Genomic DNA, 17,538 nt, shown 5'->3' on the forward strand with positions numbered 1-17,538 from the left:
GGTTCAACAAGTGTTTCCTATCCCGGTTTTAGAATCACTCGACCAGCATTTTTATGAACTCTAATCTGACCGTGAAGTGCGTTTTTGTTGTCTAAAAGACCGGATGGATGAGTTGGTGAGCAAACAGTTGTTGTTTTGTATTCCCAAATGAACAATTAATCTTGTGTCAGTGAAAAACAGAGGCGTCATTCTTTGTCAAACAGGCTTTGTCTCCAGATAAGTTCAAGGGATCAGTGAAGGCGATTGTCCCCGTACAATTTAAATGCTTTCAGGTACCCTCCTCCTGTTCAACATCTTTTATAAGCAATTCAACGGAAGATTTCACACGGCACAATACACAACAGCTGTTTACATCTCATAAATGTACATAAAAGCATAAGGCAGGCATGTCCAAAGTCCGGCCCGTGGGCCAATTTGGGCACGCAGTCAAATTTCTACCGGTCCATAGGCTCCTGTCAAAAAATCAATGAAATGCAGCCCTCAGCACTTCCGAATAACTACAATTTCTTGATTGTGATTAGCTAAATTCCGTCATGAGCTTTTGTGAAGCTGTGGCAACACTGTTGCGGGACCCTTCTGTGACACCATCCAGCCCATTTCTAAAATGTTGACTGAATACAAAATAAACAGAATTGACTCTTTGATCACAGTTATTTGTACTTCTGAATATTTTGTTTTCCCTTTTTACATTATTTAAATTTAGAAGTTCACACTGAGCATGTAACAATGAATAATATGTAACATTTCGAGTGAACCCCTATTTAATGTTGACAAAAGTTTTTTTTTTTTCAGGCAGACTTTTTTTCTTTACTTTATTTTAAATACAAAATTCACATTAATTTAGGTTAAAATGTATTTGATGTATTTCTGTTCTATTTGAAGAAATAAAAATAATCCCATAGAAAAACAAAATAAAATAAAGAAAAATCATTAGATGTTAATTTGCATTTATTCTACTCATAAAGAGGGCCGGTGACATTTTCACTCTCTTTGCAAAAAGTTTGGACACCCCAGGCCTAAGGTTTATTGACACATCTCTTGTTCTTTTACCATTGGTAGGATGTTGTAATTTCTGACACAGGTGGAGTTTATTGTAAATACCTAATGATGTCTGTATGTTTATAATGTAACCCTTAGTTAGTGCTCCTCTTTGCTCTGAACTTACGCAATTGCAGTTTTTTTAGTGATGAAAATCCTAAAACAGAGAGTTTTTTTTTTTTACTAAGAATGCGTTTCCATTTGCGTGCCTGCCTTTACTGAAAGTAAAACATAATCAAATACTTCCTTGTGCCTCATGTCAAAGTGGCAGAAAACAGCCCTCTCTGTATTGTTGACCCTGTACACACAAGGTGAGTTTTCTGCTTTACATTTAGTCAGTGTAAGTGAATAACTGCTACTGTTTGGGGTGAACACACACTCTGCAAGAGAAAACATCACATGCGTGTGGGTAAAAGGCGGAGAGCAGACACGCTTGAGCACAAATTCTAATTTGCTTCGTATGTGGAGTGATGGGAGAAGAAAAGAACCATGTGGGAGACCTGCCATTGGCGGACGAGTATCCAGAACCATGTGTGGACGATGAGCTGAAAGGGGAGGAAAAGAGGGACATTTCTGCCATCCCAGAGGACATCACGGGTGACAAGGCAGAGAAATGCAGCCCAAACCTGCTGGAGATGCTGAAGGCAGCTGAGAGCAGGAGGTCATCTCAGGATCGGGACAAAGACAGACCAGAGGCAAACAAGGCCGGGACAAAAGAGAACATTGCTGAGGCTCTGAAGACTAACATGGTGAGCAGAGGCAGACCTGCAAAGACTACAGAACTAATAATAGTTCAGAGGATGCAAGTTACGCCACTGCGAACGTGAATGTGCATCTACTCAGTCTGTTAATGATTTTAGCTGCACAGAACAGACTTCTCTAAATATTTGACCTCTTGCTTCACTTGCTTTATCCCTCTGAGAGGAAATGCCTGATTGTTCAAGTCTCCTTTTAGGTAAAAAAAAAAGAAACAATTCACACAAATCTAAACTTCTAAATGTTTATTTTGCACAAAACATTGATTTTCATTGTTATTGATCTTTTATAATCCGTCCATTAAAACCTTAAGGAGTATGTCTGTGACGTTCAAATTCAAACAGAACTTTATCGATTCCTATATTGACAATATTTTGTCCTGAGCTCTCTAAACACCCATTACTAATTCAATCAATTTGAATATACATTAATTGAAAAAGAAAACAGAGAGTTGTGAAAAATATGTAGATGATTTTAAGGAAAGGTAAAAGACCAAAGTAGCCTTCCAAACAAAAAATGTATTCATGCGTTCCTGCAGAGGCGAATGGGCAGGAAGCGTTGAGGTCTAGAAAAATAACTAAATCTGTTAATCTCACTTCTTCTCCACAACATGGGATATTGATTATGTGAACCAGTCTCACTGTTAGACCTTTACATTTTACTCCCTCATATTTATTTAATTTCTTGTCAAATTAACTTATTTTAGTAGCTTGTTCAACATATAGTATGATCATCAGTATGGCGTTAATTATTTTTGAGTAAAATGATTGAATTTGACAAGAAAATTAATTTTCTTGTTGAAGTTTTGTATTTACAGTGTTATTTGGGGGAAAACTGCATTGGTAGGTGTGCACCAATAAAACCTTTAAAGATAGTTTTGCTCAATACAGAAAAGTTGCTGAAGTTGCTTATAGTAGGGATACCCACATGTGGTTGAGTACATATAGTCAGGAACCGGAGGTGACCCAGCCAGCAAGGCCAAGTGGGTGAGCTCTGCCGCTCAGGGTCCGGCACAGCAAGCGAGCGACGCCGCCCAGGGGCCGGCAGAGCTCGCTACGCTGTCCACTGGGCGGCTTGCTAGCGTGACGAGCCAGCCCACTGAGTGCCAACTCTAGCCAATGTGGACGTACACACGTGGGGCCACCATGGAAACTGCGCACAAACTTGTTCGGGGCCCACTTGACCTTGGTGGCTGGGGAAGGATCCAAAAATCAGAGATCAGGCTTGGTGGCAGAAACTTTGAGAAAAGGTGACAAAACAGAGCAGATGACCTGAAAACCAGACACTTAAATAGACTGAAGGCAAGTAACTGTAATCAAGACAGTTGTGAATCATGATGAACTGGGGGGACTGACGAAAAGGGGCAATTCAAAACAGAACATGGCCAAAATCATAACAGAACTGACAAAAACCATGCAAAGTTTACAATCCTCACCCGTTTTTTTATTACTACAAGTTATACCTAGTGTCTTCAGAGTCTTTTGTGTGATTAAGGCTTTAAGGATTAAAGGGCTTAGTTTTTTAAAATATTGTTATTCAAAAATGTGGAAAATCGAAGACTTTAGAGGACAGAAAAATTCCACCTCTAAGCCATCTATCTCTGTCTCCCTGTGCTTTTGAGGCCTCTGTTTTTTCCACTTGGTTGGTTCTTTTCTAGTTTTTTTTTTTCCTAACACGTTCTGTCATGAATGTGCCCCTGTGTTAGCATATCTCTTTTCTGTATCTGTCATACACATCCCAAGAGCAGAGTGCACTGTGCTGAACATAATCTCATTCATCTAGGGCCCAATCTCCACCCGGGCTCAAAACTCTCAGCAACATTGAGGTGTCTAGTTTCTTTGTTTCTGAGAATTCACAGCTCCAAGGCGTGCGAAAACTGGATCATTTATTCGCAGTGTGTCCTGTCACCTGTAGAGTGTGGGCGTGCTGTGACACGTCACTGTGTGAACACTTTAACTGCATTGACTTTCTGCTTGGAGGGGTTGAGTGTCACCTTGGGAGCTCTCTGCAAGCATGAAGAAAGCATACAATCTAGCAAAAATAACTCACGACAAGGACCAGGAGACAGTGCAATCCATCTGTATAAAGGTATCTGGCTCATCTTTTTTCTGTGTGGAGATCAAACTTAAGAATAGATGATAAGGGCCAGTATATGTCTAAATAGATCCTTTCAAAGCAAAAGTAAGTTGGATTTACTGTCATTCTTTTTACAGAAAAGAAATCTAAAATGCAGTACGTTTTGTAAAGGTTTTGAAGAATACATGTTTTTAATGATTGTATGACCGATTTAATTCAGCTTTCATGGTAGCAGATTCACAGCAGCTGGCTTCACTCCAAACACTTTCCTGTTGGAGACCATGAAGTTAATTTTCAGACACAGCTTAAAGTCGTTCTGTGCTAAACATTAATCGGCTTCCTGTGACAAGTAGCCTCTGATTTGGAAGATTATGTTCAAGTGATCTTTCACGAGAACACATTTCAAAGAGCTATTATGTTCATGAGCACGTCACATTGTGCCAAAGTGCGTTCGTTTTTAACAGGCTGAGGAGAAACAATAAATGGAGTTGATTTGTATTTTAAATAGGAACAAATTTTAAAAATTAAAACTGGTGTTCCTTTATTTTGACACCAGCAGGGCTGCATTATGATGATATTAAAGTTGTGATAAGGATATTTTTGAAAGAGAGTATTTGATTTGAATGAAGTTCAGAAATTAAAGCATTCATCAGTTGTCAGTTTGATTTCATGCTCTTGGGCAACACACTCAGCTCTGCGTTCCTGTATTCACCTGTGTTTGTGAAAGGGACATTGACTGAGAGTGTAACTGATGTATTAACAGCAACAACAGTATTACTTTATCTGAAGAACATCAGTCAGAGCTGCTGGAACAAACTGGGGTCAGCAGGCTAATGACATGAGCTCCAACACCTTCATGACCCCTCCACTTTCTCCTTATGCCCTTGTTTCAAATAACACTGCAGTTTGAAAACATCTTAATAAGATTTTGAAATATAGAATAAAAATAAATTCTATTTTGTAAAGCTTTAGCAGCATTCTCTCTGTTGTCATTGTGTTTTAAACAAAATCAATTATTGCAATCTAAATTGCATCTTAAATTTAGAACCCTTGGATAATTAAGATAAGATAATAACAACACGATATAATAACAATAAAATAATAAGATCATCCCAGAGAGGATTAGATTAGATTACCAAGATATACAGCAGACTTTCACTCCTCCAGTTGGTTTGGTTAACTTCCACATTTCTGTAGAACAAACAGAGTTAAGGCTGTTTCAGGAAGTTTTACGTCACACAACTGCAAGACAACAACTGAGGTCACTTTGTATTTCCAGCACCATAAATGGACCTCTTAGAATGAATGTCTGCCCCAGCTCCCAAGTTACTCTTTGTCCCACACACTTATGAGGACAACCATTGAGTGAGGGGTCAAGAATTTAAAGGGGCAGAGCAGACGTGTAGACAGGAAGACTTATCAGAGATCCAAAGATGGATTGTTTGAAGAACCATAATTTAGAAACAAACACTGTCCAAACTTTGCAAGCTGTGGAAATATTTGTTTTTTTTGCAAACAAGAAAACCTACCTTGCTATTGTTGTACATGGGTATATGGATGAACTATGGATTATGAAGAGTATGTAAAACTGTAAAATGAATTAACTCAATAGGGATGGGAATATTTAACTTTGCTTCTTCCCACAACATTTCAAGCAATAAATTAAGCTCTACATGACTTTAGTTAAGGATCACTATATTTAATTTGCTTTTTTTCTGTTTTTTTTTTTATCAATGCATTTCATCATTTCTGTAATGTGTCTGATAAATCAGTGATATTTTTTTAATTGTATTGACTGCAATGCTTGATGCTTGATGCTTCTGCTTCTGCTGCTGCAGCAGCAGCAGAGGATCTCAGGCCATTTTGTCAGGAAGCGGTGATGTGGGATCTAAATGGTAAATGGCGTATACTTATATAGCGCTTTTCTACCTTCTTCAAGGCCCAAAGTGCTTTACAGTCACAGACCCATTCACCCAGTCACACACACATTCACACACTGGCGGCGGCTCCGCTGCCGAACACTGGTGCCAACCTCCCACCAGAGGCAAGGTGGGGTTAGGTGTCTTGCCCAAACTGCAGGAGACCAGGCTAGGTGGCTGAAACTCAAAGGTTTAATAAATAAACTTAACATGACAAACCAATGTACAAAGCGAACAACAACAGGGTGACAATGAAGAACTGAAAGACACTCTGAGGATAATCAATTGAGAGAAGACTGCAGTAGATAATTGACAACTTGACCCCGGTGTGACGGCAACAGCGGTAACACAAAACACAAGATGAGGAACCAAGAAAACAACAGAAAAACCAAAGTAAAGGGCACCACCCTTAGAGCACCTGTGCGTAAAAGGCAGATCCCAGATGGCCAAACCCATAACAGTAAGGAGGAGGGATCCTGGAGGAGAACCAAAAGAAAACTAGAAAATCAAAATCAAGGGGGAGGAACGGCAGCCATCTTCAAGAACAGGGAACATGAAGAGGAGTTGCCTTGGTGACCTACATCAGGGTGAGGAAACAGAACCAAGGGGGAAGAACAGCGATCATCCTCAAGGATGTGGGAGGACAGGGAATATGAAGATCAACGGTCCTGGGGACCTTCCTCAGGAACAGGGAATATGAATATGATGATAGTATGCTACTTCAACAAGAATCTCCTGCTGGGTCCAGGTTGGACCAGTCATTCTGTCAAGAACTAGTGGCATAGGATCCAAAATAGAGGAGACCCAAAGACTTCAGTGACAAACATGAACTTTGCACTAGAAAAAAAAACCCAGAAGGCAACAAATTCTGGTGCCAACCAGCAACACAGTGTGACAGTAGTTTCATGAAGGCTACTGCTTCACTCTGTAATCTTGCAGAGAACACTGCAAGCTATACTGACTTGTACCCAACATGCAATGAGTTTGAGCTGTGCGAGCTGAAAATGTGGCTCCTCTGGTTGACTAGTTTGACTAATAAAATCTAAACGTCGGTTTTAGAGCAAGAAGCGAAGAGCACAAATGGCTAAATGGTATGTTGGGGACAGCAGCACAGCCCTGCAGAAAGCAAACTGGATGGTAAGACAGCAGCATCTGTAAGGACAAGAAAGGGAGATGTAAGACATGGCGATGGTGTGAAAAAGATCAGCAAAAAATGATGTCAATTTTAACACTACTCAGAATCCTAGTATTGTTGTTAGACCAGTCTGTGTGGGTTTTTTGTGTTTTTTTTCTATGGTTCTGGTTGTTCTGCTAACCGTTCCATACTTTTTCCCCCAGCAGATACAGTTCAACGATGAAAAACAAGAATTCAACAAACGTCCCAACAAAACAACCCATCGCTCAATGCCTCGGTCCACCTCTCAGTCATCCACAGACAGCTTGAGCTCAGGTTTGATATAACATGACTTATTGTCTTCTCTCAGCACTCTTATCCCCCATAGTTAAGGATTAACTTTTCATTTTGGCTCTCATTTTGTTTTAGCTTTAATTTGAAGAAACTGTGTTGTGAACATTTGTGTTTCTAGAGCTTGATTGTAATGATCTTTCTCAAACTGCCGGAGTTTGTCAAGACTTCAAGATTTTCAGACAACTCATTCTTAAACAACAGCATTTCAAAAACTGTTTTTATTTACAAGATCAAACTTTTAGAATGGACTGTAAATGATGATAATGAGCTTTCCAATCATTCTGAGGTGTTTGTATTGATCTGTGATGGTTCAGTCAGACGGTCTCAAACACTTGGTCTGGTCTTTTTTATGGCAGTGAGCAACGCGAGCTCTGAAGATGAGCTGTCGCCGCAAAACAAAGAGCAGAAGAACTCCAAAGGCTTCAGTGACTTCTGCATCAAAAACATTAAACAGGCTGACTTTGGTCGCAAAGAAATAGAGATTGCCCAACAAGGTGAGAAATGGTGTGTGTTTTTACAGGGGTGAAGATTGTTTGTTTTTATCTTAATGATAAAAAAGAAAATAAATTGAAAGAATAAAGCATTTTTCTCACTTGTATTTTCCGTTTTTTGTCTAGAAATGCCCGCACTGATGATTTTGAGGAAAAGAACGGCGGGAGAGAAACCTCTGGCTGGAGCGAATGTAGTGGGATGTACACACATCACTGCACAGACAGCGGTCAGTTCAAAATTATAAATACACAAAGATTTATTTATCTTTAATCTGCCATATTTTTTGCAGTTTATCTAATTTTTTAAAGATATTTTTTGCTGTAAAACTTAAAAAAATGTTGAGTTACGCTTATCAGGATTTCTTTAATGAATATCCATCCGTACATTTTCTATGCGTTATTTATCCAAGTTAAGAATAGGCAGGGGTATCCTGATCCTTTCACTGGACTGGATCTGCATGGGACATTTCATGCTTTGGTAGTATACTAAATAAAAATAAGTTACTTTTTCCAGTCCATGCTTTAGTAGAACTTTAAACCTAAATCTAAAAGAAGAGGTTTTTAGTAATTCAAGCGGAATTTTATGTTGAATGTGCAGTAAACAATCATGCACGGAAAATTCAACCAGCAACATTGGTTCAACAAATTTATTTGTATGCTAGAGTTTTAGTCATTTTTTCATAAGTGGTTTTTGTCATTATTCAACAGTACACACAGTATTTTAAAAGAGTCAAGTTGTAGTTTGTTATTTTTGTTTGACATGAAAACTCTTAAAGACAAACTCCAATGAAAACAGTGTTTTTAGTGTTTTAACATTTTCTTGTGTTTTTTTTTTGATAATGGAGGACTTTTAAAATTAAGCTCAAAATTGCATTTCTGACTATTTCTGTATTCAAATCATTGTTAATCAGGTGCAGATAAAAAAAAGCTATGGAAAAAAAACCTCTAGCTGTGATGTAGAAGCTTTAATCAGCAGGCCACAAGCTCCCTGCTCTGCTCCATTCTTATGCATCCCCATGCAGAAAAAGAGATTCATGTATGTTTTTGTTTTCCTTGTCTGAGGCTCAAAACTATAGCTCCAATGTTGCTCGCCATTTTTGTTGCAGTGGTATTGTTAGATTGGGATTGTGAGGAGTTGTAAGCAAGCAGGAGTGAGTGTAAACAGACAGCTCTAAGTTATGGGTGACTTGAAGGGGTTGCACTGCACCGACGGTCCCACCCCCATCTCAGAGGGAAATTTCTAAAGACCTACTGCTGTTCAGGTTTTTTTATTTGGGTTTCACTAAATGTCACTGAATTCTAATAAATCTCTGCTTTGGCACAAAGTTATTAGAAGTCAATGCTGTAAGTAATTAAATAAAAAGTAAAAAAAAAGTAAACAAAGAGTAAATAGAACTTCATTGCACAAAAATATTTAAATCAAATTTAAAGGCTCAGGTCAGGCCACATGACCTCATCTTGAAGGGATCATTGTCCATGCACTAAAAAAATGCACAAGTGTAATCATGAAGTCTATTTTTTTATTTTAATGGTATTTTAAAAATAAACAATATAAAGTGCAATGACTGTGTGTTTACATTCTGATGCAGGTCTTGATTGAGACTCTGTCGGCATTAGGAGCTCAGTGTCGCTGGTCAGCCTGCAACATTTTCTCCACCCAGAACGCTGTCGCTGCCGCTCTGGCTGAAGGTGGTAAGTCCCTGTGCCAGCACCTCCATCTGACTCATGAACTTGTGATCTTTTCTAATGTGTTTCTTCATCATCAGACACTTCCTCCACCTCCTTCTCTTACAGGAATCTCAGTGTTTGCCTGGAAAGGGGAATCGGAGGATGACTTCTGGTGGTGTATTGATCAGTGTGTTGCTGCTGACAGATGGCAACCCAACTTGGTGTGTTGACTGGAAAGCAAAAATAGTACAAAAGTTGTGATATGTAAAAAGTTTTTGCCTAAAATTTGAATGATTTTGGAATTGGAATTGATTTCTTTCAAGCAATCAAAACAAAATAAGACATGTAGGTATTACACTTAGGATTATTAGTCATGATTTAATCAAAAAGATGAAAAGAATTTCAAGTAAAAAGGAAAGCGAAATACACACACTCACACACACAAATATCCACATACTGTACGCATGTAAATGATATTATAATTACTCTTAATCGCAAATAGGAATGTTAGCACATAAAAGGCATGATAATTTAAATCAATTAAACATTAAGTTTGTGCAAAAATTTGTTTAATTAATTGCTTGAAAAGTAGTGGGCGGAAGCAAGTTTATGTAATACTATCCCTTTTATGTTTTACTAAACTTCTTTTTCTTTTTTTTGCAAAGCTACTACAATCTGGTTCTTAACTTCTTGTTTAAAGTATTTATACTTTACCAGTCTATGTGCAGATCATTTGGGGAATCCATAAGTATTAATAATATCTACTAGCAAAGAGGTAGTGCTTGTTGGGACATTACATTATTCCAGAAATCGCACAAGTACTGTATCTGTGAATGAAATCGTCCCATCCAGTTTACCTGCAAACACAGCCAACTCTCTACAACTTTGACTCTTATCAGATTCTGGATGACGGTGGTGACATGACCCACTGGATCTATAAAAAGCATCCAGCTTTGTTTAAGAAGTTGAAAGGCATTGTAGAGGAAAGTGTGACAGGAGTATATCGGTAAGTTCCTCACAACAAGCTGAAATCTTGATTTTTGAGGTCATTTTCTGCTTCATGTGTTGTGTCTCTTGTGTTTCAGGCTGTACCAGCTCTCAAAGAAAGGCAAACTGTGCATTCCTACCATGAACGTAAACGACTCTGTGACCAAGCAGAAATTCGACAACCTTTATTGCTGCAAGGAGTCGATAGTAGATGGGTGATTACTCGTGTTGTGGCAATAAACAGTGAAGTGCGCTCATTCAGTGGCCTAACTCTTGAACTCCTCATTTAGGTTAAAGAGAACTACTGATGTCATGATTGGAGGAAAGCAGGTGGTGGTGTGCGGATATGGGGAAGTCAGTGAGACCGTATTATACAATGTGTGTCCTCATATTAGGCCTCATATTTAAATGAGCCCAGTAGCTTCTTTTCTGTCTCTGTGCAGGTCGGCAAAGGCAGCTGTGCTTCCCTGAAAGCACTCGGTGCCATTGTTTACGTCACAGAAGTGGATCCCATTTGTGCCCTTCAGGCCTGGTATGAAAAGAAGAGGCTTTTACTGGCACAGACACTTAAAAAAAATGACAAACACAGTTTTCCTCTTTCTGCCCTTCCAGCATGGATGGCTTTAGAGTGATTACCCTGACGGAAATCATCAGACAGGTAGACATGGTCATCACCTGTACAGGTACAGACACCTATTTCATTCTGAGATCAATGCTGTGAGGAGATGACCTAACGCTTGTGATTTGTCTCTCTACAGGTAATAAGAACATTGTGGGAAGAGAACATTTCGACAAAATGAAAAGCGGCTGCATAGTTTGCAACATGGGACACTCCAACACTGAGATAGATTTGGTAAATGTTCTGCAAGTTGTTGCAATTGTCTCTGTGTTTTGGCATACGTGGGTATTTATGGTAAATCTCTATTTTTTTTCTCAGACATCTCTGCAAACGACTGAACTGAAGTGGCAGAGAGTGAGGCCTCACGTCGACCACATCATCTGGCCAGATGGCAAACGAGTAATTCTGCTGGCTGAGGTGATTATCGAGATGTTTCTGCTTTCAGCACAGCCCCCCAAAGACCACAGCACACAGAGATGCAACTTCAGCCCAGACATTGACAAATGATTTAAATTTGATCTGCTGTAGAAGGAGGAAACTATCACTGCAGGATGAGGACCAGAGATACAAACAGTGTTTTAGAGGAAGATGCATCCTGGGATTTGTTTTGTTTTGTTTGTATTGGAAACATATTTGACATAAGCTGTAGGGCATGTTCGTTGGGCCGACAGCAAGATAGTTTGGTGTTAAAGTCCCACTCCAATCATCTTTCTATTTGTTGTAAAAGCGTTTCTAACGGTCTTTTAATTATGATTTTGTAGATGAAATCAAAAAACCTGCAGAGTTTCTGAGCGAGACCATTGGCCCAGTGTGAGCTAGCTTCCATTTCCAATCCTCCCTCTGTTTATACTCTCTCCCGCTACCTTACAGCCACACTAATGTTAGATACTGTAACATTTATTCCCTAACATTTCTTTCCCCAAATTTCATGTTAGATTATTTCTAAAGAAATTTCCTCGCAGTTTTTGCAGCATGTTTTTGGTTTGAGCTTAGTTAATAAAAATACCTTTTCTTTTCAAAGACTCTCTCCAATCAACTTCAGGCTGCTGTCATGCTGTTTCTTAGCCAAAATAAAAAAAAAATCCTGTGTCGCTTTCCTCGACACAGTTTCTGTAGAGCGTCAGGAATTCTTTAAAAATTTGCGTCCAAGTTGTGGGCGGGACTGTTGGGGTGGAATAAGCCCGCCCCTGCATCCCGCCCCGCCATCTTACAGCCCCTCACACCCCTAACCTAACATTAACGGTGTAACAAAAATGATGAACAATACTGGAGCCATCCAGTCATACAGTTTAGAGCCAGATACCAGTTCGGACGAGGAAAACAAAGACTTACATGGATCTAGTCGTCCACAAGTGGATGCATCAGAATGGAGCAGCGCAGGGAGCTAGTGGCCCCGCCGACTGTAGATTTTAATTACAACTACAGGCTTTTTCCAATGTCATTTATTTGTCTGCTTCATGACAATTTGAATAAAGACATAATCAGAAACGCAGTTTTAACCTTTGTTTTCTTTATATGTCCTTCATCATGCAAAAAAAAATCACTAAGAACATGTTAAAACACCAAAAACACAATTTTAATTGGAGTGGGTCTTTAACATCAGGTTTTGGGATGGACACAATATACTTAAAGCTTGCTGTCCACAGCAGGTGGTTTGACTTTAAGACCTACATACTTATACTCAATAAACAGGACATGTTCATCAGCATTTTTTCAGTTTTACCCAGTAGACCAATAGTCAAAATAGTTAATCCTTGGTAGATTATTCTTCTAAGTACTCAAACCTATAAAAAAGCAGCATGAGATCAAAATTATCAGCAAGAAGTTTTAATACAATTTTGTTTTCTCTGTCAGGGTCGGTTGCTGAATCTGAGCTGCTCCACTGTCCCGTCGTTTGTTCTGTCCATCACAGCCACCACTCAGGTCTGAATATGTACTGTTTTCCTGCTCATCAACCCTTCTCGGAGTAGAATTAGATGTCTTCATCAGCAGGCTGGTTGCTGTCAGCAGTGATAATCTAAGTTCATGCTTTTCAGGCTTTGGCATTAATAGAGCTGTACAACGCCCCTGACGGTCGATACAACCAAGACATCTACCTACTGCCAAAGAAGATGGGTAAGTTCCTGTCTTTAATATGACCAATGATAGTTTAAAAAATAAATTAAGTAAGTGATGTGTATCTGCATTTTCAGATGAATATGTTGCCAGTCTCCACCTGCCAACATTTGATGCTCACCTCACAGAGCTTACAGACGATCAGGCCAAATACCTGGGCATCAGCAAATATGGACCCTTCAAACCTAATTATTACAGGTATGGAAAAGCATTTCCTCACATATAAACAACACACACTTACAGATTGTAATGTGTTTTTACATTTTTTCTTTCTCATTGAAATAGGTACTAAACTTCTAGAGACAACTGTAGCAGCTTGAATGGAACAACGGCGCCCTCTGCAGTGAAACGCACTTCACTTTCTTTAAGACACCAGTTTACTTATAGTCTCTAAGTTATCTTTGTGAAGTTGAGTTTTATGCTTTATGCCTTAACAGTGCTGCAAATGATAGATTCCTAATAAGTCTTATATCTCATCTATTATTACATCACTTTAAATTTGAAGAAAACAAGCAGCGCAGAGACAAGACGGTCCCGATACGTTTTTGTCCACAAGGGGGCGCATGAGTACCTTTGTTTTGGCCGCTCACTCTCAGAAGCTCCATTTTATAGTAAATGTCTGACATAATTTCATTGGAATCAATGTAAGTGCGTCTGTTTTTCTATAATTATCATGTTTCTTCACACAGTTATATTGTTTCCTTTGAAAAATATGAAAGTTTAAAGAAAAACAACTGTTTTAAGAAAGAAATCTGTTAGATATGTTTGTAGTAGGTTTGCAAAACTTAAACTCAACTGAAGGAAAAAAATAAAACTGAGATAGCAGAAGTTCAAATCTTTAAAATCTCCTGTCTAAAATTCAAGACCCTTGAGAGGATGTAGACAAGACGATGTGTGTCTACAACGATAATTTTGTCAGATTCATGTCAGGTACAGCTCTCTGTAGCACAAATTTATGTGTAACTTTAGAATGAACCCACTAGAATGAATGATTTGTGTAAAGTGCTACGACTAGGACAAATTTGGTGTTCAATAAACAGAAACAGGAACTTCCAAACCACTGTCAGAGGTTTTCAGTGTTATGTTGTTAAAATAATCTCAGTCCATATTCTGATTAAAGTTACAGTTATGTGTAAATATAGCATAACACTATTTCCATCAAGGGTTTTTCTGGAAGAGTTCAAAGTTCATTAATGGTCATTTAAAGGATCAACTTCACAAACAGGAACAACGTAGTCATGAGTTCATGTGAAATAAAGTAATAAAATGTCTTCTTGATCTGCAGTGGCTAATTCTGTCAGTAATGACAAGCTTTTAGATTGAAACATTTCTGCATAGCTGTGATATGTGACAAACCAATAATCCTGCTAATTAAAAGGGGTTCCAGAATTGAGCCTTGAGGTACCCCTATAGAGGCAACAAGATAATAAAAGTTTTATTTTCTCCTAAAGGTAAAGTCCCCCAATCCACCCCCTTTAAGATGAATGTCATTGGGTCCCCTTTTTAGAGTCTTTGGTATGACTCTGCTGTGGATTTGAACTCACAGCCTTGCCGTTTTAGGGCAGACACTCTACAACAAAGCCATTAAAAATACACCGTCAAAATCTGTTGCATTTGGAAACGTTCTTTTTTATTTTTGATATTTACTAGAACTTAGGCTCCAAACTCTTAGGCCATTCACAGGTATTTAAAACATTTTTTATCGGCTCTCATTTAAAGTTGAGTGCTCATAAGTTCAATAAAAAGTTATTTCAGATGTTCAGAATCCGATTTCTTGTTTTGTAATATTGATCCACACTAAGAATGGAAACTTTCTGGATCAGTCTTCCATGAACACAGAGGAGGCGCACGCTGACGGGGTTTAAGAAGCGGAAAGCTGTTCACTCTGTAACAAATGAGTTAAATAACATGTTGACAGCTAAGAAGCATTCATCAACAAAGGCACTCCATTCTGTTTTTTGCTGATGGAAACCAAATAACCTTTTTTTCTTTTGGCTCCAAAACTATACCGGAACACTAGATTTGTTATTGGTTGTGCTCAAAAAAGTTCTCAAATCTTCTCTGCCTTAAATGCACCACACATTTGTAGTTTAAGTCCCTACATGTGACATAATTAACCCTGTTCCTAGAAAATCCATCTGGCCATATGACAGTCTTTATCTGTTTTCCTTGATTGTGTCTACTGATGGTCATGAAGTCCTAAAAATACCCACCTGGATTACTGTAATCCGTGGACATGTGTGTGTTATTCACCTATAGCCACCTTCTCCCCCCAGGTGTTAGTTAAGATGGAGTCTGGCCAGAATCTGTAAACTCCTGCTGGGAAAAGTGTTGCAATGACCCCCCCAAAAATCACAGGGGCCCCTTAAAAATGCGTCTTTCAGTCAGACCCAAAACTTAGTTTTACATTTGTAAAACTGAAGTACAGTAAAAATAAACATTTTCGTCATAATAATATTAGAATTCGTCCCCCAAAAACAGTATTTTGTGAGGTGGTTTGATTAAAAGTGACACTGAGTGATTGATTTACAACTGTTTAAAGAGATCATTTCATTTCATTAAGTGACTAATCATTAAAAACAGAGAAAAAGAAGACACATTTCAATTAAAAAGAACGCTGCTATGAAGAGCATGAATCCTCACAAAGCATATGTTGTCATGTCTGACACAACAGTTTGTACTGATTTTGTTTTATCCCAAAAAAACAACAAATATTTGTGTTCATATGCATTATTTGATTGGGTCACAATCAAAACTCCTAACTTTAAAAAGTATTTTAGGGCTTAAAAATGCTTTTTTTTTAGCCTTGATTGATGTAAATATTTCATATTTTGTCTTAAAAGAACTACAAAAAGAATATATTTGATTTACCTTTTCTTAGAAATATCAAAAAAAAAAATTTTGAATTTCATGCTGTGCGTCTTTTTTGATCCTGCCTTCCAGGGACAGCAGAAGAATAAATGATGCACAGCAGAGATCCTCCAAACCACAAATAGACTGTATTATATCAATTCATCTGTACACAGCCCACAAAGAAGTGGTATTAGCAAAAACCTGCTTTGAACGAAGCGCACAATGATTTACAGTACAGGGGAGAAGATGACAACATCATCATTAAACAACCATTATAGTAAAAGATGTCTTTCACACCCAATCTAATTTTAAGAATACTTATTCTCTTGTGTTAACCACCTGTCATAACTCATGTTTGTAAGTGTCACAGCGCAGGACTGCCAGTAATCCACTAGTCGGTGATGCATCTGAGGAAGACAGATGGACAGGGCAGCCTAAATATTGCTGGGCTTGTAAGCTCAGTTTGTCTGCAGTTTTAGCAACCAGGAAGTATCAGGGTTGGATGTGTGTGTGTGTGTGTGTGTGTGTGTGTGTGCGTGTGTGTGGGTGTGTGTGTGTGTGTGTGTGTGTGTGTGGGTGTGTGTGTGGGTGTGTGTGTGTGTGTGTGTGCTTATGTGTGTGTGACCTTGTCTACTCCCAGTGAGGGATTCTCCATAAAGAGCTTTGATGCCTTCTCTGCATCACTACAGGCTCTAATCACTTGTACCAGCTGTCAGCATGTCCGTCTCCCTCCTGGCTCTCTCTGCTGGCACCACTTAACCCCACATCCTCTGCCGGCCGCCATAATGGACTCTAGCAGAGTCTGAGCTGAAACATGATAAACACCCATCATTCCTACTTACTTTTTTAGCCTTATAGTGCCTTCAGTATTTTATTGGTTCCACAATAAAGACATTTTCAATCATCGAAAACTTTTGGCAGATTTTTACAAAAGTTATAGTAGAGGTTCTCAAAAATTGGTATTCTTTAGATTTTAATAATATATTTTTAAAACAAGATACTGTGTTTAACCCTTGTGTTATCTTAGATGACCCCATTCTTGCATTGACGTGTTATTCCTACCATGACAAAGGTGGATAAAGATGGAAAGATTTCATGTAATCCATGGACACCAGTGAAGATCACAAATCATTGAAGAAAAAAGGTTCAGAGCACTGTCTAGTGGGTCTAGATGACACAACTCCCAATGTTAAAGTGCCTAGGATAGCACAAGGGTTAAAAAAAACCCGCTCTTTAGTTTTTTTTCTGTTGTGGGTATTTATTCCATATTTTTTGTCACGTTTCAGTTAATGTATTTGGAAAGGTATAGTATGTTTAACTAAGTTCTTGTCCACCTTTAAAAAACAGAATCAGAGTGAAAATTAATATGATAATTATCTTTTTCTGTTGGTTTCTACACAGTGAAAATATGTATTTTGTTATTACTAAATCTTTTTTTAAAGTAAGATGCTGAAGTACTTTTTTTCTTTTGCAATACAAATAGACTTGTGCTTTTTTTTGTTTGATGCTTCTAGAAAAAAAAAATCATGTTACTTTTTATGCATTCCA

General features: G+C 38.4%; 1 protein-coding gene across 3 annotated transcripts; it reads left to right on the top strand.

Annotated features, from left to right (window-relative positions):
• The first annotated feature begins 1,480 nt into the window (after nucleotides 1-1,480).
• Nucleotides 1,481-14,747, top strand: LOC101173464 (S-adenosylhomocysteine hydrolase-like protein 1). 3 transcript variants are annotated; one of them, XM_011476271.3, is made up of 17 exons: nucleotides 1,481-1,787; nucleotides 7,128-7,239; nucleotides 7,614-7,751; nucleotides 7,875-7,975; nucleotides 9,338-9,440; nucleotides 9,543-9,637; nucleotides 10,316-10,422; nucleotides 10,502-10,618; nucleotides 10,694-10,757; nucleotides 10,847-10,935; nucleotides 11,016-11,086; nucleotides 11,162-11,256; nucleotides 11,341-11,439; nucleotides 12,877-12,945; nucleotides 13,059-13,137; nucleotides 13,215-13,335; nucleotides 13,423-14,747. In XM_011476271.3, the coding sequence occupies exons 1-17, from the start codon at nucleotides 1,509-1,511 to the stop codon at nucleotides 13,427-13,429; spliced, it is 1,746 nt and encodes a 581-aa protein (XP_011474573.2). In that variant the 5' UTR covers nucleotides 1,481-1,508; the 3' UTR covers nucleotides 13,430-14,747. The 3 variants fall into 3 exon arrangements, with proteins under 3 accessions (XP_011474573.2, XP_011474574.1, XP_020559342.1); XM_011476272.3 differs by lacking the exon at nucleotides 1,481-1,787 and adding an exon at nucleotides 3,755-3,882; XM_020703683.2 differs by lacking the exon at nucleotides 1,481-1,787 and adding an exon at nucleotides 3,766-3,882 and having other exon boundaries at nucleotides 7,131-7,239.
• Nucleotides 14,748-17,538: the final 2,791 nt, after the last annotated feature.

The sequence above is a fragment of the Oryzias latipes genome, chromosome 6 (genome assembly GCF_002234675.1).
Source record: "Oryzias latipes chromosome 6, ASM223467v1".
Taxonomy (NCBI): domain Eukaryota; kingdom Metazoa; phylum Chordata; class Actinopteri; order Beloniformes; family Adrianichthyidae; genus Oryzias; species Oryzias latipes.

Excerpts from the sequence above, each read along its gene's own strand:
- LOC101173464 (XM_011476271.3), top strand. The coding sequence starts at position 1,509 with ATGGGAGAAGAAAAGAACCATGTGGGAGACCTGCCATTGGCGGACGAG. Across the intron at positions 7,976-9,337 it reads ACATCACTGCACAGACAGCG|GTCTTGATTGAGACTCTGTC; the intron begins GTCAGTTCAAAA and ends ATTCTGATGCAG. Across the intron at positions 13,138-13,214 it reads CCTACTGCCAAAGAAGATGG|ATGAATATGTTGCCAGTCTC; the intron begins GTAAGTTCCTGT and ends CTGCATTTTCAG.